Source organism: Bos taurus, chromosome 3 (genome assembly GCF_002263795.3).
Source record: "Bos taurus isolate L1 Dominette 01449 registration number 42190680 breed Hereford chromosome 3, ARS-UCD2.0, whole genome shotgun sequence".
Classification (NCBI taxonomy): domain Eukaryota; kingdom Metazoa; phylum Chordata; class Mammalia; order Artiodactyla; family Bovidae; genus Bos; species Bos taurus.
The window spans coordinates 118,235,334-118,258,167 of NC_037330.1; the positions used below are offsets into that span (position 1 = coordinate 118,235,334).

At 60.6% G+C, this 22,834-nt stretch overlaps 1 protein-coding gene across 8 annotated transcripts in view; it reads right to left on the bottom strand.

The window, feature by feature from the left end:
* HDAC4 (histone deacetylase 4) overlaps positions 1-22,834 on the bottom strand; it is a 291,684-nt gene that overhangs the window by 13,888 nt on the left and 254,962 nt on the right. For 7 of the 8 annotated variants that reach the window (XM_059885255.1, XM_059885254.1, XM_059885252.1 and 4 more), the window contains 8 exons: positions 22,258-22,304; positions 18,370-18,477; positions 16,431-16,486; positions 15,002-15,089; positions 13,426-13,545; positions 12,679-12,776; positions 3,769-3,887; positions 2,215-2,348 (listed from right to left, as the gene is read on the bottom strand). In XM_059885255.1, coding sequence (XP_059741238.1) covers positions 2,215-2,348; positions 3,769-3,887; positions 12,679-12,776; positions 13,426-13,545; positions 15,002-15,089; positions 16,431-16,486; positions 18,370-18,477; positions 22,258-22,304 — 770 coding nt within the window. Of the gene's footprint in view, positions 1-2,214; positions 2,349-3,768; positions 3,888-9,353; positions 10,150-12,678; positions 12,777-13,425; positions 13,546-15,001; positions 15,090-16,430; positions 16,487-18,369; positions 18,478-22,257; positions 22,305-22,834 lie in introns of those variants that run through there. The other variant, XM_059885257.1, reaches the window with a different exon arrangement.

Consider the following 22,834-nt stretch of genomic DNA (forward strand, 5'->3'; position numbering starts at 1 on the left):
GGCGTGAAGCTGAAGCTAGTCAATACAACGGCTTCGTGTTCAATAGTCAATTCACACAACTTCAGTTCAGTAGTTGGTACGATGGCTGTTGTGGCGTGGCAGGCCCTCCAGGCCCAGCCCCGCGCGTGCCCCTCTGCTGACCCCCATGGGCGGGCGCCCCCAACACCGGCCGTGCACAGTCGGCTTCCCCCACCCCGGAGTGAGCCGTCCCTGCGCCTGGCATCAGCCTCATCAAAGGCCGAGGGGTGAGGCTCCCTCCAACTTTCTGGCATTAAAAAGATTTTTAAGAGACCTCGATAAAACTAGGGCTTCCTGCTTTTTGATGTGTTTCACCAAAGGAATACTTTGTCAGAAGAGCGCGAGCAGCTGAGCTGAAAGCCGAGTTCTCTACCGCTATTTTAAAATAGCTGGCTCTCAGAATCAAAAGCCCTCAAGATGGCTTGAATATAGAAATCAGCTGCCTTCTAGTAAAAGGGGTGAGGAGATCGCTTTATGGGAAGAGAGGAAAGGTGAAGACTCCTGCACACTTTGGAAAGCAAAAGCAGGCGGGTGTTTGCCAGAGAACATTCACACGTGTTGCTAACAAGCTGACCAGAGAGCGGAGATTCCAGCAGGCCCCCGGACCCAGGTGTGACTCAGGTTACAATGGACACCATCTAGGACACGCAGAGGTTGACAGGAGAAAACACAGCCCTCCCAGGTGCCTGCCCACCCAAGCTTACCACCTCCACCCCTGTTGCCAGCCAGCGGCCTGTCCCAGCAGACAGCCAGGGAGCACAAGCCCGGGCCAGGGAGCACAAGCCCAGGCCAGGGAGCACGTGCCCCAGCCAGGGAGCAGGCATCTGATTCAGGGAGCACAAGCCTGGGCCAGGGAGCATGCGCCTGATTCAGGGAGCACGCACCTGATCCGGGCCAGGGAGCAGGTGTCTGATTCAGGGAGCACAAGTCTGTGCCAGGAAGCACGCACCCGATTCAGGGAGCAGAAGCCCACGTCGTGGAGCACAAGCCTGGGCTAAGGAGCATCGCAGGCAGGCCTTACAGGGAGCCGCCCTGCAGTTCTGCCCCTTTCCCTCCGTGCCTGGAGTCTTAGATCCCCCCCGTGAGCCCCTGGGCCTGGCCACTGGGAGCTGCTACTCCAGGAAGGACACACCGGTCCAGGGGCGGGACTCAGGCACCCCACAGGGCACCAGGTAACCCTGACCCTACTGAGAGAGGGTCCACGCACTCTGCGAACGTGGAGAAGCCCCGTTTCATCTGACAGGCCCTGGGGAGGGGAGCAGCCTCCAGGCGTTCCTGCATGGGCCTGCACCTCCCTAAGGCCCCCACGAGACCCTCTGTGTCTGGGGAGTGTGGACTGTGGGCCTTGCTCCACCGCGGGCCGGCTGGCGACCCGAGCCACTTGGCCAGTGCTACCATACACCAGCGGCTCTTTCCTTGGCCCCTCACGGCAATGCCATGGGAAAAGCAGCCAGAGAAAGCCATGTGGTGGGTGTGGGAACCACCCACGCTTCCCTGATGGGGTCAGGAGACTGGGATGTGGCCTCGTGTCCAAGGCCGTGGATGCATTTAAAGCTTCAGGAAGAGCACGGTTCCAAAATCCAAGGTGGAAGCTACAGAGTGGGTTTCTGTCATGAACTTCAGATTCTCAGAACCGACCCAGGCAGTATCCCCACCCCTGTCCTCCCCCCCTGGCAGCCGGGTGGCTTTGTCCACCAGGAGTGCCAGTGGGCGTGGGCATCCCAGGCCGATGGCATTTTAGCCTGGAAAACTCTCTCCCAGTGGGCCTCCCTCCGTGGAACCCTGTGAAGTTCCCTCTGAGCCCGGCTGTTAGGCCGGGCTGCTGAACCCAGTCCTGGGCATCGCCTGAGGGTCAGAGCAGCAGGAGAGCCACAGGGACCCGGGCCCATGCCCCAGCCCCCAAGATGGCGTGCTGACACCTCCCCCAGGACCTGCTTCAGGACGTCCCAGAGAACCGACCATCCACGAGGAGGTAACCAGGTAAAGGCGTTCCCGTGTGAGCCCTACATCAAGGCGAGTGCCTTTAAAAGACAGATGCTGAGCCGTCTGCTCAGGAGACACGGCTTCTAACTGTCCCTTTGCCCACCCACTTCCGGCCACAACCAGACAGTCCTGTTGGGTGGGCAAGCCTCCTCTTGGATGTGACTGGCAGATGCGCAGGCCGCGAGACAGCGGGGCAGGGCGGGGCCCTCCTACCTCATTCCCCAGCAGGGCAGAGACGCAGGCTTCCGAGGCGTCGCAGATGGCTGTGAGATCGTGGCCCCCCTCCAGCGCCAGGACAACCCGGCCGCCGGCCAGGCCCATCAGCTGCTTTGTCAGGTACCCGAAACCTGCGGGGGACACGGGAGAGGCAAAGTGGCGGGTGAGGCGCCTGGCAGCGGACCAAAGCGGCCGGGGCGCTGCAGTGCCTTACCAAGGCCCCGAGGCCGGCACTCCGAGTGAGACACCTAATGGAAGCCAGGCTGGCCTGTGATAAATCCACTGGAGGATTTCGGCTTGGGATTCTTTTTGATCTCTGTGGGAGTAGGAATTATGGTTTCGGGGCTTTGATTTTATAATGTTGCAAATCATCTCGTTCGGGGGCGGGGAGGAGCCCCGGGGGAGCCCCCATCTCGCTTGCGGGACCACAGAAGCCGGGAGGCAGCAGGGCGGCGGGCAGGGCAGCTGCTGGGGCCTGGCCACATCCGTCCCAGGGCCCAGGGCGTTCCAGTCGGCCGAAGTGCCGGGCACAGGTGTGCCAACACACCCACGCGTGTGTCACCGCCAGGGCCCTGCGCCCTGTCACTGTGCATGTCACCACTGCGCCCCTCCAGGGCCCTCCTGCATCCCCATCTGGCTTTCTGCAGCAGCCACGGTCCCTGCAGTGCAGCCCAACACCCTCCCCACGGAGAATGAGAATGACCCTCCTCGGGGAGCCAGGCCACCTGACCCCATCTGTCCACAGAGGCTGGCGCTCAGCAGAGCGGGCCCGAGGCTGGACTCTGCCCCCGGGCAGCTGCGGGTGCCGGCGAGGCCCTGGGGCCCCCCAGCCTCAGTTTCGTTTCCGGTGGCGACAGTGACGCTGGCTTGGAGGTGACTGCAAGGACCCCAGGAAGCACTCAGGGCGTGGGCCCCCAGTCTGGGCGTGGAGGGCACTGGTGCCCTGCCTGTCAGGGACTCAGCCTCTCGGCCCCCGGCTGGGCAGGTGGACTCTGCGAGGCTGTGCTCTGTTGCTGGGCTTCCTCTTTGCTGCACCATGCTCTCCCCACATGGGTGCAGGGGACAGGCTCCCCTGTCCCCCCGGAACCCCAGGCACCCAGACCACTGCAACCCCCAGGTCGCTGGTCAGGGTTGGGGCGTCCAGGCCTTTCTGGGGCCGGCGCTGGGGTGGGGGCGCTGTCACCTGCCTGAGTTGCTGAGACGGAGGACGCACATGTCTTTCCTCCCCTGACTAGAGTGAGCCTGCTCTCGGCTCTTTATGTCTTCACAGCGTTTAGGGCCGGCCCCCCCACAGGCCCCGCGTGGGATGACAGCCCTCAGGAGGAGGGGGACCCGGCCCCAGCTGACAGCAGCAGAGGGCAGGCCCCAGGCTTGCCGGCCTTCTGGCTGCACGCCTGCCGCAGGCCTCGTGCTCTCCGGGGAGCCGGTGTCGTGGTTTCAGTAAGATGTCTTTGGGGTTTTGGGGTGGAGTCTCCTTCCACGGCCACTGGAGGGGAAGCCTGGTGTGCACACCGCGCATCTGACACCCGGCCACCCGCAAACCTGACTTACACTTGGCGGAGAGGTTGTAGCCTCCGAGGGGCGTGGGGTGGCCCTCCACGGCATCGAAGCCCGAGGACACCAGCACCACGTCCGGGGCGAACTCGCTGGCGATCGGCATGACCACGGTCCTGCACGGGGCAGAGGGGGAGACGCCGCGTCAGCCCAGGATGGCCACTGTCACTGGCTGCTGGGGCTTCCGGGGCACCGCCCAGCACTGGGGACCCGGGGCCGGGCAGCCGAGCTGGTGAGGGCGTCCCGGAGCCCCCACCCTGGCCTTCGACGACCACAGCCCAAGGCTATGCGGTCAGCTGCGACGGACCAAATGACCCGCTGCTGGGGTGCAGGAGGGACGTGTAAGGCTAATTAGAAAGAAATTCAACACTTAGGATCCCTAAAGGGACAACTGATGCCCCAGTTTAAGAGAACCAACTGGTTAGTAGTGTAAACAGACGCTGAGGAGGTCAGGCGCTAAGTTACGTTCAGGACACAAGGCAAGAAAAGTGGGGGGAAGCTCCTGTTAACACAACTGGCTCAGGAGCTCGCAGCCTGAGTGTACGGCTCAGCCTGGAAATCTCAGTTCCTGCTGAGACCAGGAAGACTCCCGTCCATCTAGTCCAGCGTCTGACCCAGAGCCAGCCTCATAGGCCTGGAATGTCCCCCTTGACTTTCTGTCTTCCTCCTGCCCGGCTCCTCACCTCTGAGATACACTCCCGCCCCTGCCAGGTCTTCAGAAGATTGCACAAGGGGCTCAGTGTGCGGGGCGTGACCAATGGTCACCGCCCCTCACGGGCTGGGCCCCAGGGAGCACCACAGGCACGGGGCGGGCCCCAGGGAGCACCACGGGCACGGGGCGGGCCCCAGGGAGAACCATGGGCACAGAGAAGGCCCAGGGAGCGCCACAGGCATGGGGCGGGCCCCAGGGAGCACCACGGGCACGGGGCGGGCCCCAGGGAGCACCACGGGCACAGAGAAGGCCCAGGGAGTGCCACAGGCATGGGGCGGGCCCCAGGGAGCACCACGGGCACGGGGCGGGCCCCAGGGAGCACCACGGGCGCAGAGAAGGCCCAGGGAGCGCCACAGGCATGGGGCGGGCCGCAGGGAGCACCATGGGCACAGGACGGGCCCCAGGGAGCACCATGGGCACAGGGAAGGCCTAGGGAGGACCATGGGCACGGGGCAGGCCCCAGGGAGCACCATGGCCACAGGCCGGGTCACAGGGAGGACCATGGGTACGGGGCACCCCCCTGTAATCCCACAGGCTCTCATCAGGATGACATAAAATCACCGTTTATGACAGCAAAGTCAACTCTGGAAGATGACAACTTTGGCCAAAGAAACAGAATCAGTTCAGTTCAATTCAGTTCAGTTGCTCAGTCGTGTCTGACTCTTTGCGACCCCATGGACTGCAGCATCCCAGGCCTCCCTGTCCATCACCAACCCCTGGAGTTCACCCAAACTCATGTCCATAAGAAACAGAATGCTCAGTGTTAAATACTTCTCCATCTAGGAACTATCCTGGTTTGTGGTCCTGTTGAGAGGTCCCTCTGATTTCAGGTTGGGGAGGGCCGAGAACCCCGGAGAGCCACACAGGTGAAGACCCGGCCCCTGCTCTGCAGGAACCGTGGTGAGGAGCCAGGAGGCCCGGCCAGACTCCTGCGACCATGCATGGCCCAGGGGGCTTCCCAGGGGACATCCACCTGTGACGGGTCAGGTGCTGGGAGCATCTACCACCAAGACTCACCAACTTCACCCCTGGCCCTTCGTCCACCAGGAAATCCCCTTCTGGAACCAGGGAGTCACAGGCCAGGTGGGCCTTTCAGCAGCTGGCAGCTTCTATTCTTTCCTCTGAGGCTGGGTCCAGTTCAGTTTCCTCCTGAACAGCCTCTGCGGAGCTGATGGAAATGCTCTCAAGGACTCAGGCTCTGGGCCTTGGGGGCCACCCCTCAGAGCCCAGCAACGCTGCATGTGGGTCAGATCAGGGGCTGAGAGCATTCCTGCCGAGGGCCAGGGAGCAGACACTTCCATCTTTGGGCCACTTGACTTAAAAAACACAAGGTGGGACCTGGTCCCTGGGCTGCCGTCCACCAGCCCTGCCCCAGACTCCTGCCATTCCGACTCTGCTGAAGTTGCTCCATGCATGATGCCAGCCCCCGCTCTGAACGCTTCTCGGTGCCAGTGGGACGAGAGCTCACAGGAACTGGAGACGCGATGTAGAGAGCATGGCCTCTTTTTCTGGCTGCACCGCACGGCATGCGGGATCTTAGTTTCCCAATGAAGGGTCGGACCTGTGTCCCCTGCGCTGAAGCGCAGAGCCTCAACTGCTGGACGCCAGGGAAGTCTGTGAGCGCGGTCTTCTAAACACAGCACAGGCATCAGAGCAGGCCCTGGGGCTTGTGTGGAAATTCCTGGTCCAGGATGGTGGTGGGGGGGCCGCCTTGGGATCCAGGAAAAGCCGTCTGCTCTCCCTCCACGCCCGGCAGCTGTGTCTGTGCCCACAAACGCACAGGCCACCGTTCCCCACTGCGAGCACCCGGCGGGGCCCTCTGCACGAGCCCTCATCATTCCAGCGAGGCTGGTTTTCAATTATTTTTAATGAAGTTCTTGTCACATAAACTTTGTCTTTGGGCAGGAGACCGGCTTCGGCCGCAATCTTGGTAGGGATTTTAAAGCCGGCACGGTGTTTCAATGAAAACCACAGACGTTCCAAGCAGACGCCGGCTCATTCATAGAGCTCCGGCAGACGTTTTGAAGCAAGTGCATGTGGGCGCTCTGCTGCTCTGCTTTGAAGTATCGCGGAGCGATTTCATTTCTAATCCCCCCACAAAATTAAAAAAAAACAGCCCTGTGAAAATCATCATTAAAGGAGGTGAATACCGAGAGGGTCCCTGGCGTCTGTGCTTGGTGTGTGGCTTCACCCCAAAGCCAATCATAACAAGTTGTAAAGCACGGCTGATCCCTCGTGTTGGCGTGTGGGTGTGTGGTGTGTGCGTGCGTGTGTGACAGGTCTGGGGAGGGGGGCTGGCGCACAGTCCAGGCGGGAGTCTGAGCACCTGGGAAAGCGGATGTCCGTGCGCACACCTTCCTTTCCTCTTCCTGACTGGGACGGTTGATGCTGTAATCCCGAATGCTTGCTACAGTAAGAAAATCTGAAATGGTGCTGTTTGCCCGGCGTGTGCTGAGTGGGTGTGCAGCACACATTTTTAGTGTGCCCTAAGCCCCGAGAAACGTCGTCTTCCCTTGACAGGACTTGGCTTCCTCGTGGGTAGGAGAGGGCTGGACGCGTCACTACTGACTGTCTACCAGCCTGCCTTCTGGACCTCTCAGCATCACCCTGCCCGGGACCCTCGTGCCAGAAGCAAGCTGCCAGCCTGTGACTGGTTAACAGCTGCTGCAAAGAAAATGGTAAACTGCCTGACATTTTATTTCTAGGATGAAGTTTTAATGAGCAGTTTAGTCTGAAAATAATAAGATCTAAATATCCGCTGAAGGCCTTCCCTCAAACTGCTGCTCTAAGGCGAATGGGTCTAGGGGGTCCTTGGCGACCTTCAGTGGGAAAACCGAGGAGGACAGCGTTGAGGGCCAGGAGCCTCCCAGGGCAGCAGACCACCAATCGTCCGCTTTCAGGGAGGAGACCCTGAGAGAGGAGGAGGCCAGGTTGCAGCTCTGGACGTGGGAAAGCGGGGGGTGGGGGAGATGGCGACAGGGATGAGCAGCGGAGGTCCCGGGGCCTCCACGCCCTGTGGGGTGGGGTGCAAACGCGCAAAGTACCTGCGCAACTGAGCTCCTGGCCCGTGACGCCTAGGACCCGGCCCGGCGCCTCTGCCCTGGACACACGCTCTGCCCATCCCTCCATCCTTTGCTCGCTGGAAAGTTCACACCTGCAGCCGGGTTTCCATGGGGAAAAGCCAGGCCGGGTGCCAGGGCTCGGCAGGCCAGACGACAGGGTGGACGTCGCTGACCGGCCTGTTCAGCTTGGGCCAGCCTGGCTGCTCCATGAAGGCGGCAGTGCCCGGGGTGCTACGGGGTCCCTGCAGCTCCCAGAATCATGTCTTATCAGCTGCACTGTAACCTCGCACGGCCAGACTCTGCCGTGCCAACATGCCAACTCCCAACCCACAGTGAAATCTAAATGCACGAGCTGGCTCCAACAGCTGGCTCCAACTTCTAAAGAAGAAATGACTTCTCAATACACCACCCAACTGGGGCCCGCACAAATCCGCCAGACTGGCGGTCAACGCCAGCTGGGGGCACATGACCTGGTGGCCAGTGGGCTGCGGTGCTGTGTTTGGGGGCTGTGCCCACTGGTTCCAGGGCCTTGGCTGGAACCAAGGTTCTGTCTGCTACGCTGCCCCTGGCTTGCTTCTGCCCCTCCGATGCCCTGGGGCACTGTCCACGCAAGCTGGCCCTAAACACCCCTCGCATGCGGCCCCCGGAGCCTTCGCCCCACAGGCTTCCTTGCTCATGCTCACCCCTGTGTTTCTGGCTGGTTCCACAGTTCACGTCTCCCGCCAGGAGGGCGCTCACTGGCTGGAGGCGCCAGGCAGAGGACACTGATTGTGGCCGAGCCCTGAGTCCAGACCCGGTTTTACAAAGGTTGCTGCTGGGAGCCCGACAGCACCATTTCAGTGATGGCATTTTGATCATCGAAAACTTCCTTTCGTTTATGCTCTGCAAGGGGAGGTATGTGCCCTTTGGGATCTGGAATCTCTGTACACCTGCCTAGGGGGGCCTGGCCTCTGAGTCCCTGCCCTGGGGGTCCCAGCCTCTGAGTCCACCTGCTTTGGGAGCCTGGCTTCTGAGCCCCTGCTATGGGGGCCCACATCCTCTTGAAACCCCACCCTCTCCACTGGGACTGCAGGCCAGGGGCCCAGCACCTGCTCATCAAGTACCCAAGCTCTGCTGAGAGTCGGGATGTGAAGGAAGACAGTGATAACGGGAATGTGACTGCCCGGGCCGGGCCCCCCAGCAGTGACGCCGTGGCCTCAGCCAGGCTGAAAGCCACTGAAGGCCACCCCTGCTGCCGCCTCCCCACACAGGCCTGCCCCACCCTGCCCCCCACCGGAGTCGCATCCCCGAGGCTTGGCCTCTTAGCTCTCTGCTCGCCAACCTCCATCTGCCAAGGTGTGGACGTCTTTCCTCCCCACCCCCGGCAGGCTCCTGGGCAGCGGGCGGGCACCTCGCCACTCCAGACCCCAATGTATTCTCGCCCCCTTCCTGGCCCTGCGGCCCGGGCCCCGCTTGTCAGGGGCCCCCAGGAAGCCTTGTGCTTGAAGGCTCCACGACCAGCCATGGGAGCGTCCCCCGCCCCGACACCACGAGGCCCCCACCCGAGGGCAGGAGGACGCCGCACGCCATCGGCACAGGCCCATCTCACCCGGGGCCCTGCCACCCACGAGGACAGGCACGTGCACCCCCGACCTGTACACAGGTGCAGTGACCGCGGGCTAAACACGGCATCGCTCAACTCCGAGGTTTTACTTCTATCTTCTGCTTCTAAGATCATTGCAGTAGAAATGTCCTCGGATAAACGCTCTGCCGAGAAGACCTGGACGCCCCTGAAGAGCTACAGTGGCTGCTAGAGGGGTCCAGGTGGGTGTGTTCATGGCCCCCAGGGGCTAGGCCCTCAGGGACAGTCTCCCCGGAGCAGACACGCTATTGTGAACGCAGCCAGCGCCCCGAACTAGATGTTCGCACGTGTTTCAGAGGGTCAAATTTTATGTATAGTTTAGCTCAACAACAACCAACCAGTGTTTTTTTTTTTTAAAAAAACATGGAAGAAACAAAAGCCCCTCAACCTTCCTGCAGGGCTTCAAAGGTTGGGTAAATGAAATGAACCTGCTCAGCTTCTCAGAATAGAGGCCGACCTCACTCAGAGAGGAAGACTTCCACTTGCAAACAGGCGGTTTCACCAGCATCTCTGATAACTTTTATAACACGGCCTTTCCCCCCACAGGGCACTGTGAGAGCAGGAGCAGTCCCTGCTCCACCATCCCTGAGCACCTTTATATCACGGCCTGTACCCCATACTGGGCTCTGAAAGCATGAGCAGTCCTGGCTCCACCATCTCTGGGATGGTCCGGCTCCACCATCCCTGAGCACCTTTGTTAACACGGCCTTTCCCCACACACAGTGCTCTGAGGGCAGCAGCAGTCCCGGCCCCTGCACCCCACGCTGCCAGGCGGCAGGGAAGTGAGGGGTTAAGAAAAGTACACCAGGATCTCCTGGCCCGGAGGCCTCCGCTGCTCAGCAGACTTCAAAGCTGCTGGCCTGGCTGGTTTGAATTAAAGTCCCCTTTTCTCCCAGAGTCTCAGGCCCAGGAGAAAGTGCTGCTGCCTCTGGCTTTCATTAGGGGCAATTTTCTTATCTCTTCTTCATCTCGGGCTTGATCTCCTGAAATGCAACAAGGCAGGCGTGGGTCTCAGCAGAAGGTGCTGCCTGGAAGGCATGGGGCGAGCGTCGTCCGGGCCCCCAGGGAGCGGGCAGAGGAGGGGAAACGGCTTCTGACCCTCCTTCCCCACTCTGATCGATGCCCAGGGAACCATAAATTGTAAACTTCAAAGTGCTATTTTACATTAAAATCAATAAAAGAAAAAAACCCTGAAACAATTTTCCTTTTCAAAGAGGCTATTTGAGCTTTAAAAAGTTCACTTGATAGGGCATCACCATGTATACACTTGGCAGAAGATTAAAACGGGACATCAATAGCAACTCTGGGTGAGGGGTCCATCGTAATGCTGGCGGTCGGGGAGGGGGCGACCCCCAGGACCCGCCTCCTGCCCGCTTTTCCACCCCATCAGCGTGCCCAGCACCCCGAGACAGCCCTGGAGGCCGGTTCAGTCGGAACCTGGTCTGAAGGAAGAGGGAACCGCCATTTTTACCACTTTAACCCCTAGTTTCAAGACAGCCTCCACCAGAATTCAGCCATGCCGGGTCCCCTGAGGCATCAGAGGTCACTGGGCTGTATCATGCCTCTCAGGGCTGAGTCCAGACACTTTCTTCCCCAGGAAGCCCCTGAGGAGGGCCAGTTCTCGGGGTGGGGCTGGAGGGCGTCCTGGGGCGGGCGGTGATGGCCTCCACAGAGAAGGCCAGTTCTGATTTTCTGAAGCTGACGTTTAATCATGTACGTGAGCGGTTTTCAGATGTGGTGTCCGTTTAGGGGGAGTCCTTCTCCCCTAAGTAAGGGGGGGGACAATGTCACGATTGCATTACATCTTACCAAGAGGAAGAGGAAAGAAGAGCATTAAGCCACTGAGATCGGAGGAGAGAGTGTCTGGGTGACGACCCCGCGGGACTTCTGAGGAGGCGATGGGGTCCTGTCTGAACCGGCTGCTCTCACTGTCTGCGCACCTCGTCGCTTGACCCACCATTTGTGGGAACCAAGTGGCAGGCGGCAGGGCCTCACGGCGGCGGAGCCCCCCTTGGGGCCCGGCCTCTGCATTCCTAGACCCAGACAGCTGCCCCTGAGGCTGGGGCACAGATGAGGGGGCAGATGCTGTGACGGGTCGTGTGACCCCTACGGCCACCCCACCCAGAGCCCAGCCCAAGGCTGGCAGCAGGGAGGGCCCTCAGCCAAGCTCTGATGGCCTGGCCCTCGCTAGGATCTCAGGTGCAGGTGGGACACAGCCGTGCTCACATCCATGCGTGCCTCCACGCACATGCCCATGTGCACACGCATGCACGCCCACACACATACAGGTGGGTCACACCCGCACACACACACACAGATACAGGCACATCACACACACACACAGATACAGGCACATCACACACACAGATACAGACACATCACACACACACACACATACAGATACAGGCACATCACACACACACAGATACACACACATCACACACACAGATACACGCACATCACACACACACAGATACACGCACATCACATACACACACACAGATACACGCACATCACACACACACACACAGATACACGCACATCACACACACACACACGTGCCCGCATGCAGGACAACCAGAGCACGCACTCAAGAGGAAGGAAGGAAAGCCCCTTGGAAACTTGATGGGCTCCAAAGCCTGATGCAGAGGCCATGTCTCAAACAAAGACGGAAGGTCTGTTGGGCTTTGCTACTGAGGAAAACTTTCCTCCTTCCGAGGGGCCCTGGACGCACACTTGCCAGGGGCTGCCCCCCCGTTCCCCGCCCCCCACCCCCCAGCCACTTGCTCTGACCGCAACAGGAGGCGGGGTTTCCTCCTACTAATCTCCTACTAACCAGGAGGTAGCTGGTTAGTGCTACCAGCCCCAGGAGTCCCTTCAATGTGGCCCAGATTGAAGCAGAAAGCACGGCTCGATGACAAGAGCAAAGACGGCTTTACAGAATCGCCTTGTACCTGACTCCCCCAGCCCAGCCTAACACAGCGGAACCGGGGTGACCGAGGGAGTCACCTCCCGATTTTTATGTCAGCAGAGGAGGGATGTTCACTTCTGTTTCCCATCATCTCACAGAAGGTTTTTTGAGAGAAGAATTAGGAGATCAGGAGCCTTTTCAGACCGCAGCACCCGATTCTCCTTAACCTCATGCTTTCTGACACCTTCCCCCAGCCTCCCTCACTTTCTTACTATTGAGACCCCAGACGGAGTCCTGGTTTCCATGAGATGCACAAGACGGGAACCCTGAAGACGGAAGGTGAGAAACAGTCTTGGGGATGCCACCTCTGGCCTGAAGAGCAGACTGTGAGAAGCCTTGGGGTTCATCCCCCAAAACGCAGAGACAGCAAGACCGGTTCCTGCAGTGCCAGCACACAGCACTGCCCAGGGATGGAGGGGGCGTGCTCACGAGGGAAGGTGAAGGTCAGAGGAGAACGGTGAAGCCCACAGGAGCTGGGCCCCCGTGGGGGGTTCCCGACTGCTCCCTAAGTGCCCCACGGGGTGGAAGCCAGGACCCTCACCTGAAGGCTGCGAGGTACTCTGCGTCTCCCATGGGGGGGTCCAGGCCGCCGGTGAAAGCCATGTTGACGTTAAAGCCCACGCCGGCGCCCGTGCCCACCTGCACGGAGGAGAGAAATGCACGCCATGACCCGACCTGGGCGGCCCTTGGGGTGTGCCCCTCGCCCACCCACCCGCCCTCAACACGCTGCCTTTCAGGATGGGGCGTTTTCAGAGGCAGGAACCCCGTTCCCCCGCATGTGCAGAGTGTGGGGGCCTTGTGCCCTGCCTGAGGGAGGGGCCACACCGTGAAGGGCTGCGGGGACCGCTGCGAGCTGGCCGTCTGCCCTGACATCCCTTCCAGGACGAGACCCCGAGGCGGGCGGGCCTGTCTTTCTCCTTGGACGGGATTCCCTACTGTCGGGCCTCTCCGCTCAGAACATGGACCTTCGCTGGAGTCTCGGGGGTCACCCGGGAGCCCACCGTGGGCACTCGACCGGCGAGAGGGCCGCCGCCCTGGACACACATGGTGCCTGTGCAGCAGCCTTTCCCGAAGGCGAGGGCACCCGCGCTCACTGGCCCAAGCCCTCGGCCCTCCCAGGCTAGAACCAGGGTTCCCAGGATGTCGTCTGCACATGGACTAGACGTGGCCCGCATGGGAGCACCTGAGGGATCCGGGCTGACGGCTTCCCCCCGTCACGCCGGGCCCCCTCTGCTCACGGGCGTGCCCCCAGCCCCCAGGCTGCGCCCGCGGACAGAGCCCTGCTCACCTCGTCAGGCGCGCCGCTGCCCGGGAAGAAGTTGCCGTCGTCGTAGCGGTGCAGGGAGATGTAGAGCACGCGGGGGTCGCTATAGAAGGCCTGCTGGGTCCCGTTCCCATGGTGCACATCCTGTGGGGCGGGGGGTGCTCAGCGCTGGCGCCCTCCCGTGAGCCAGCACCTCCCGCCCAGCGGGGGTAAGCTCCCCGGCTCGGGGCTCTCAGGGCACGGCCTGCGGCAGGTTCGCAGGGTGTCTCACTGCCCCGGGGGCTGCTGTTTCCGGGCAGGGTCATTTGATCAGTGTGTTGCCAACCCTGGGGCAAGGGGCAGGCTGGGGAGCTGGGCAGCCCGCCCTTACTGCCAGCCTGCGGCTCCCACGGCTGCTCACTTGGGGGCGCAGGCTCAGAGCCGGCTCCGCCGGGGACTGAGAGCGGGGGTGCGAGGCCCCGAGTGGGGTGACAAGCCACACGAGTGGGTGGCTGGCGGCCAGCGCGTGAGCTGCGGGCTGCAGACGAACCGCAGTTTTCAGCCCAGGAACTGCTGAGAATCCGCGCATGAATGCTGTCTGAGCTCATTGGAGAAAACACAGAAGGACAGCTGGAAGCGGGGGACCAGCTGGACTCCACAGAGGCCTGAGGGTGAGGGCGGGGCAGGTGCCGCCCGCTGCCGTCTGTGGCCACAGCAGAGCCTCCGGCGCAGCCCTGGATGGCAGCCGGCGAGCGCCCGCCTTCTGCAGGGGCTTCACGCCCCCAGCATCTCTGACTGCTCCCCACGGGGGGCTGACGAGGGGCTCCCTGGGCTGAACGGAGCAGGCACTGGGCGTGTGTGGACCAGGGTCAGCAGCCCATGCCCTGCAGCCCCGGCACCAGCGCCCGGAGCTTGGGGTGTCCCGGGCTGTGTTCCGGTTTTACTTTTCCCAAACCCAGGAGGAACTCTGCAGCATAAAGGATAATCCCGCCTGAAGTATCTGATTTTTTTTTTAACTAAAAATATTATGAAATGGATCATAAACTCCAAAGGGAATTTTCTCCCCTCCCCTTGCCATCTATGGCTTGAAAAACAATAATAAAGTGAACACCTTGAGTGCCCACCTCCCACCTCTGGAATTCAGCTATTCTACAGCGTTTTACATAGACTGTACCCTGTGAGGCAGGGCACTGTCAGAAGCGGCCCGTCATGTGGGAAAATGGGGCAGGGGGTTAAATCGGTAAAAACCGGGTCACCCGGCAGAAGCAGGAGTGACAGAGGCAGCTGGCCGGGCCGCCGTCAGTGCCAAGGGCCCACGAGCCCCGCCTGCCCCCCACCCTCCTACGAGGCTTGGCAAGACCACCCTCTAGCTGCTGCCCTCAACCACCAGCCTGTCTCCGGACACTTCAGAACCGGGGTCACTGACAGCACGGGCTGGTAGGAGCTGTCACGCTCCTCGGATTTGGGCTTTTACTTTCTGCATCTTTGAGGGAGTTTCCACAAAGTGCAGGTCCGCAAATCCAGTTGTCAGCGGAGGTGGGAAAGCCTGCCTTCCCTCTGTCTGCTGGAGCGGGGGTGGGGTAGGGACAAGCTGGCAGCGCCCCAGGGCCCCCCAACTCACCCAGTCCACCACGAGGGTCTTGCTCACGCTCAGCCTTTGCTGGAGAAGCTTGGCAGCGATGGCTACGGAGTTGAAGTAGCAGAACCCCCTACAGGGGAGAATCAGGAGAAACGGAGATAAAATGTGGGCTCTGATTAGTTTGTACACAGCTTGTACGAGAACACTAGAGAATCCCGAGGACACCTCCTGGGACATGCACTGACCAGCCTCCCAAGAGGCAGGAAGGCCCACGGAACACAGAAGTTACTATTTTACTCCCTCCCCGCTTATCTTTCTGTGTTCTAGGATGTATACAATGATTCGAGAGAGGCTTTGAGAGGACGGGAAAAACAAGCTAAGAAAGTGAGTCGAGTAAAAATGAAAATCTCCTAAACTTGAATTGCCACAGGAGCTGAGAAGCCTAGGTGGGTTTGTTTTGAGGGTGCAGGCTGGCTGTCTGGAAGGGGTACCAAGCACCCGTAGCCTCTCCTGCCTTCCTGGCCTCTGGACCCCCAAGAGAGCCTCCAGCGACGAGACTCCTCCAGGCTCCATCTGGGTCCCCCTGAGCCCACTGTCTAGAATATGTGACAAGCCAGACTCAGATTAGAAAGGTGACCTCAGAGCAGATACCCAGTCGGTCAGCACCTGCTGCTGGGTCATGCGGACTGTCCTGGGCCAGGGAGGGACGCACGTGGGTGACGACAGCTCCCTCTACAGCAAGGGCCCTTCCTGCAGCCGCATCCCGACGCCCCACTGGGGTCAAGGTAGCTCCCTGCCTGCGTGCTTCCTGCTTCTCCCTGCGGCTCTGTCTGCATGTGTGTGCCTCACCAGCCGACAGGCCGGCGCTCAGCCTTCCAGGCTCCGCCCGTCGCCTCCTCCTGATGACCCCAACCCTGAGTCTTCTGTCTCAGGCCCTGGGTAGAAGTCCCATATGGCGCTTGCTGAGGGTTTCCTGTGTCCACTTTGGGCACAACTTGTGGGGTCAAGTCCTGTGACTCCTGCAGGGGGCTTCTGGACAGGGATGGACCCTGAGTCCACATGCCACCCCCCGCCACCTCAGCCAGCTCCACAACCCGAAACACAGGCTGGACAGCTGACCACTGTAGTCGTGGCCTGGCGACTTGAGCCTCACGGTACCAGAGCATGAGCAGGTCGGCTGGAAGGCCACACGTGAGCAGACTCGAGGTCTAGAACAAGGACGAACCCCCTGAACTCCTCCTGGGACAGCTGATGTTCCCTTTCCTGGGCTTGTTCCTGGGCTAGACAAGGAGGTGGCGCCTCTGGACTCACTTCTGCACCCTCGCCTCCCCTCTGTGCCCCCTGCCACCCCAACCTGCATCTTTCCAGAGTCACAGCCAACTCCAGCTGCACGTGCTGCTGGCCCGGCACACGGGAGGGGTGTGAGACAGCCGTGTGTCCCCTGCCCGAGAGCGACCATGTGTCCACTTACATGGGCGTGCTCTCCTCTGCGTGGTGTCCTGGAGGGCGGACCACAGCAAAGCCATTCTAGGCATGACACCAGCGGGGAGAGACAGGGACAGAAGATTGGTTTCAGGTCAGTGAGAAAAAGATCACAGACTGCTCTTGAGCACAGGCAGAGTCTGCATGGTTTCCAGCCGCCCCCGGGCGCAGACGCGGGCAGGACCCAGGGCTCCCTGTGAGCGCTTCGGAGACACCCAGGTCCCTTCTGTGAGAGGCCTGCTGTCATCACAGATCACTGAGACAAAAGGTCAGCTCACTCCTGACTTTCCATCCGCAACAGTCTGCTGGCCAGGCTGCGGGCTGCTGAGCGGGGGAGTCTGGGAAGGAGGGGAAGGGGTGCCTGTGGCCCTGCTCTGATTATAACCAGCAGGAAGTAACTGGATGGGAACGCTGGAGCAAATGAATCTGACGGGGCTAGGCTGCTCCCTGGTTGGGCCATAATGTCAGCTTCCCTGCTGTCTCTGCGGCTCAGCTCCCCGGGGACTGGGCAGTGCAAAAAAAGGACCACTATCGCCTGTGAGCAAAGGCTGGAGAAGAGCTGCAGGTTGCCCCCTCCAGGCCCCGAAATCACTTATGCTTTAAAAGGACCATCTGCAAACCATCCTGCAGCCGCCGTAATAAAGACGGTTTAGACCAGCACGCCCGGTCTTGCAAGCCCAGGAAGCTATGTGGTCAAGGTCTGCAACGGAGCCCCCAGGGCCATGGACCATGCTGGCCAGGCATGGGAAGTGTGCCCAGCCTTCTGCAGAGACTGGGCTGGGTGTGCACTTGGTGGAAGCCCCTCCTCGGCACCACCCAACCATCTCCCCGTCCCTGGACAGGACCCCACAACCCGGGCCTCTCCAGTACCCCCACAGCTCTGTGCCCGCTCCCGTGTAGCTGAGAGCTGACCAGCGGCGGGTGTGGTGGTGGGGGGAGCACACAGGTTCCCAGGGGAGCGGCAGCTCCATGCCAGCGCCCTGAGAAAGCAGTGAAACTTATCAACGTCATTAAACCTTGACATCTCTTTAACGCCCATACAGAGAGATAGGGGATGTGTAACCAGCCCGGCGGGGCTGTCAGATCGGGGAGAACGAGACTGTGGTCAGCGTGGGATCTGAGCTTCCTGGTGAAAATCCCTGTGCGGAGGAGACCCTCCTGATGAAACGGGAAGTGACAGGCACGGTTCCCAGGGTGTGGGCTGCAGTGCACACTGCCTAGGAAGAGGCGACTGAAGGCTCTGGGGCCCTCCGTGACCCCTCATCTCTGGACAACCGAGCACGGTGCAAAGTCAGGATAAAACGACACGCTCAGGGCACGGGGCCCCTCATAAAGCAGGAGGACAGAGGCCGCTGGTGTGTTTCAGGGTCTACACGGCAACACGTCTTCAGGACAGCACCCCTCGCTGAACTGGGGTGTAGGGTCAGAGACACAGACCTGCAGTCCCCTGAGGACCCCCCTCCCCTCGCCCTGCACTATGCCAGGCTGCACCGCCTCTGTGTGCTTCAGCCAAGGCCACGTGTCGCCAGCCACAGATGCAGAAGTGGGCATGACGATCCCAGCTGAGCCACGAAGCCAGACGCACTATTATTTTTAAATTAATAAATATTTACAAAGCTTCATTTTTCAATCTCTGATGACTACTCAGCCATGGATGATACAACTCCTACGGACAAAATCTCTCCTAGTCTTTCAGCCACAGTGAGAGGGCGGGGCTCCAAGATCGGCTTTGCTGAGAACCGCTGCGTGGCTCTGTGTTCTCACAAGGGGCAGGGTCTCCTGCAGGTCAACCGTGGGGACAGACCTGGGCACCCGCCCCCCTCGCAGCCGCCTGGTACCCTGCAGAAGCGGGGAGCAGAGGCGGCCGGCTGCCCCCTCCCCGGGCACTCTCCCCCCACCCCAAGCCCCTCCTGCGGGTCCTCACTGACCTTCAGCTCCCCCGTGGCCACCTTGAAGACCAGCTCTACCACACAGCCCACGGCCAGGCGGGCGGCCCCCGACGAGTGCACCTCGTTCCATATGGTGTCACTGTCCACCTGTGGAGAGAGTACGCCTGCGGTGAGCCCGGCGCCCTGAGGGTCACACCGCCCCCGCCGCCGCCCAGCCACGTCCTCTGTGCTCTGCCTCTGAAACTGGAGGGTCTCGTCTCTCCCTAATTACAGAACACAGCTCACATTCCAGCTTACTTTTTTTTTTGAAGACACGCCAAAAAATACTAAACAAGAAAAGAATGGTAAATGCACCCAAATTAGCACACCTGCATTCTCACTCCTTTCTGAGGTGTCATTTCTTTTCTCAGTGGCTCCAAGTGACTCCAAGCTAAGAGTCGTGATGTCAAGGTTACCTAGCTCCCCCAACCTCTTTTTTTAAACTGCAACTGCAGCTGAGTTACACTCACAGTCAGCAAAAGCAAATGTTAAGAAGGGTTAGAATCAGCTGTTTGCTGTTCAGTCGTGTCCGACTCTTATGGACTGCAGCACGCCAGGCTCCTCTGTCCATGGGATTTCCCAGGCAAGAAGAGCAGGTTGCCATTTCCTTCTCCAGGGGATCTTCCCAACCCAGGGATCGAACCTGTATCTCCTGCTTTGTTGGTGGCTCAGACAGTAAAGAAATCCGCCTGCGATGTGGGAGACTGGGGTTTGATCCCTGGGTTGGGAAGATCCCCAGCCCAGCCTCTGGGAATGCCAGCTCTCACGTCGATTTTATTGAACTGATGCTTGAGCTGAAGTAACTGGTCCCCAATATTCTAGTTGAGAGGCTACTGAAATGAATAACAGCACACCATTATTTAGAACAGAAGCCTGTCTTTGAACGTTGAATATTAATGCTGTGGAGACCGGACTAAGTGCAGAGCGTTCTTCTGACATTTGGAAGCTATTTAAAGAACACAGCGGTTTGGTCATTGAAAAGAAGAGCCCGCACGGAATAACGCTCCTCAGGAAATAGCTCGAACCGCTCGTAAATGTATTTTAAATCATCTTGCTTTGAAGATGAAGCCTCAAGACTTCATTGAAAGAAACCCATCCATCCCACGTAATGATCAGGGCCTGGGCGCCGACCCTGGCGGGGGCGGGGTGCCAGACCCTCACCTGCAGCTCAGCCCCTGTATCTGGGCCCCGAGCGTTCAGGGCTTGGAAGGGGTTGCCGTGGGCAGCAGGTTCTCACAGGCCCTGCAGACTCCACTCCAGGTGGACAGGCTTGTCACTCAGGCTTCCCAGAGCCTCTCTAGAAGGGCGTGGGAGTCCCAGGCGTCTGCTGCAGTCCGCAAGAGTACCATCCCTGATACTCGGTTTGGGCAAAAAACCACTCAGATTCTTTCTCCTCCAAATGCAGTAACTTGGGCTTTTGGCTAAGTAACCAGAGCCAGGGGGTAAAATGGACCGACGCTTCGCGTTCAGTGAAGGGTCTTTGTGCTCTGCGCTTGTCTCGAGGGCCCAGAAGCTCCCATACGTAACATTGGGTCCAGGGTAAGGGACAGACCCCGAGCCCCACACTGCAAGACCCCAGGCTGCCACTGCCGCCCGAGAAACTGACGGTGATCTGCACTGCCTCGGGGCCTCCAGCTGCTGGCCAGCAGCTCCCCATGGACCCACGGGGATGAGGGGCTTGGAGCCCTGAGTTCCAGAAGAACAAGGCTCCAGGGAGGGCGCTGGGAGTGCAACACCGCAGAGGTGGCCCTGCTTGGGGTGACCGCCACACACGGGAGTGGTGGAGGCGGGGGAAACGGCCCACCGCCCGATTCCTCCACAGTTCCCCACAGCGAAGGTGGACGGGAGGATAGCTGGGGAGACCTCACACGGAGGTTTCAAACGGACACTCGGGGTGGCCCTTCTGGGTGGGCTGTGGGCCCCCAGGGCCTGCGAGGGGCTGCCCCCTCTAGCCAGGTCAGGGCTGGAAGAAAAATGCAAAAATCGGGAGGAGAGCAAAGCAGAAGTTGCTGTCAACTTGGTTTGGGGGGGAAAGTGTAAAACAAGAAAAACCTCCATTACACCAACTGGATGTTCACTTGAGCGACCTTTCCTTCCTGGTCTCCACAGCTGACCCACGCCCTCCCAACCACACCTGGGTGCCTGGGGTCTCCGCGGCTATCCCGACACCCCGGGGGCTGGCCCTCGGGTCTGGAAGGAGACACTGAGACCCAGGAGGGCTGCGGCTGCACCAGCGGCGCGGCCAGGCCCCGCTGAGCCTGGCAGGAGGACGGGCACCTCGGCCCTCTGCCCGTCTGTTTGTGTCAGTCGCTCGGTCGTATCCAACTCTGTGCGACCCTGAGGACTGTAGCGCCCCAGGCTCCTCTGTCCAGAGGATTCTCAGGGCAAGAATCCTGGAGTGGGTTGCCATGCCCTCCTCCAGGGGATCGTCCTGACCTAAAGACAGGAGCTGGGTCTCCTGCATTGCAGGCGGATTCTTTACCACCTGAGCCACCAGGGAAGCCCTCCTCTTAGGAGTAATTACAGCACACAGCTGGGAGTGGACAGTCCCCTTGGACACTGCACGGCTCACACTCCCCCGATCACTCTGACGGACTCCCCTCTTGACCTGGCTCCTCTTGGTAAGACTCTCCAGGTCTCCATGCTCCTGCGTGTTTCTGTGCCTGGACGTGGAGGTAGGTGCCATAGCCAGCCGTGGTGGGGTGGGACCTGGACTTCACACCAGGGAGGGGTCGCCTGGCTCAAGGCCCCAGCCCCCAGGCCCCATTTCGCTTTCGTTTGTGGATTATAAATCCTGCCTTGCACGGAGCGGCTGCAGGGCAGTGCAGATCCAAACCTTTTCAAGTCTGGCCAAAAATTTGCCCCGAATTAAGAGATTGCAGCCTATTTACAATACAAAATACAATAACTCTAGGAGGGCCTGGTGGTGGTATGAATAAATGCCGTTTATTCTCTTTCTGACGGGATAATTTTCAAAGCAGCAATTTTTGTAAAGACTCAGGAAGAAAACAATTTTGTTTCATTTCCATAACAGAATCCAGACCTGGGCTCCGCCGTGCGATCTGTCATTACGCGGACCTTCGACCACTGCACAGTTCCAGCAGGGACGCCTTTGCGCCCACTGGGGCCTCTGGGCTCTCTGGGACCAGGACCGGCCACGGAGCTCCACAGCCAGCAGGCTGGCTGGGAGGGGGCTGCTCTGACCCCCAAACCCAGCACACTCTCCTTGCCCATGCCCTTCCTCATCCAGAGGCCGGCGGGTTGGGGGGCAGACCCCCTGGATGAAGGAGAAGCTCTGGCTGTGCTGGGGGGCAGCTGGGCGCCAAGACGGGTTCAGCGCCCCCACCACAGGCAGGGAGAGCCGGGGTGAAACACAGACCCTAGTTCTCCCGTGTGTCTGCCTGCGCACCTCTGCTCAAGGGCTCAACCCCGGGGGCACGGCTGTGCCCACCTCTCACGGCCCATAATCTCATGCCCGCAGTCAGAGTGGCATCGGGGGCTTCGGGCCGGGGCTCAGCTCTGGGATCGGGATCGACATGCTCCCATGCGGCGATGGGATCCGCGAGCTGAGCCAGACCAGGGGACTGTGGCTGGGCGGGTTGGATGAGACGGGCCGCACACCAGATCCCGTTTCCTGAAGCCAGCCCTGCTGCCAGACGGCCTTCCCCGGAGGACAGTGCCCCAGACCCACCATCAAAATGCTCACAGGCTCACGGGGCCTTTGAAGCCGCACGTGTGCGCAGTGGGCAGCCCCGCCCTGTGGACCCTGTTTATGGAAAACACCTGGCAGCAATTACCTGCTCTTCGGAGAGCGGGGCGGCGGTTTCTGTGACCATCGGGACCCCGAGAACAAACAGGACGTTATTTACACATTAAAGAAACACTTACCCCGACACCACCGCAGGGCAGCCTGACGAACACGGACGTTAGTGAGCCTGCGGGGAGGAGAGAGCCCGGGTCAGGTGGCGCAGTCGCCAGCCACTAGTGGGGACGCAGTGTGCCCACCGAGGGGGCATGTGCGGCTGCCAGGGCAACACCTGGCCAGCAGAGGGTCCCAGGCTGAGCGGGCGCAGCCCCGGGGACAGACCCCGCCTTCCCCTGGGCAGCAGCTGCTCGTCAAGGGGCGGGGAGCCCGGTGGGGGCTTCTGCTCCCAGCCCGAGCTGTGCACCTGGCAGGGAGCCACCTGAGCGGCAGCATCCAGAGCCCCTGCCCCCGGCACGCGCTCTCAGCCCTGAGCTCTGACTGCCGCCCTCCCCAGCAGTGAGCAGGAGGCCTGGGGTTATTGCCGCCCCCGCCCCATCCCGGGGGAGCCCTTTAGACGTGGAATGCGAGTCACGGCAGGCCCCCCTCCCCATGCAGGAGTGTTCCGGATTCACTGGGATGTGCCCAGCTAAGAAACCACACAGCCTTGGGGCTGGCCGTCCAGGAAGGCCTGCACAGGGTCCCTGAGGCTTGGACTGTCCC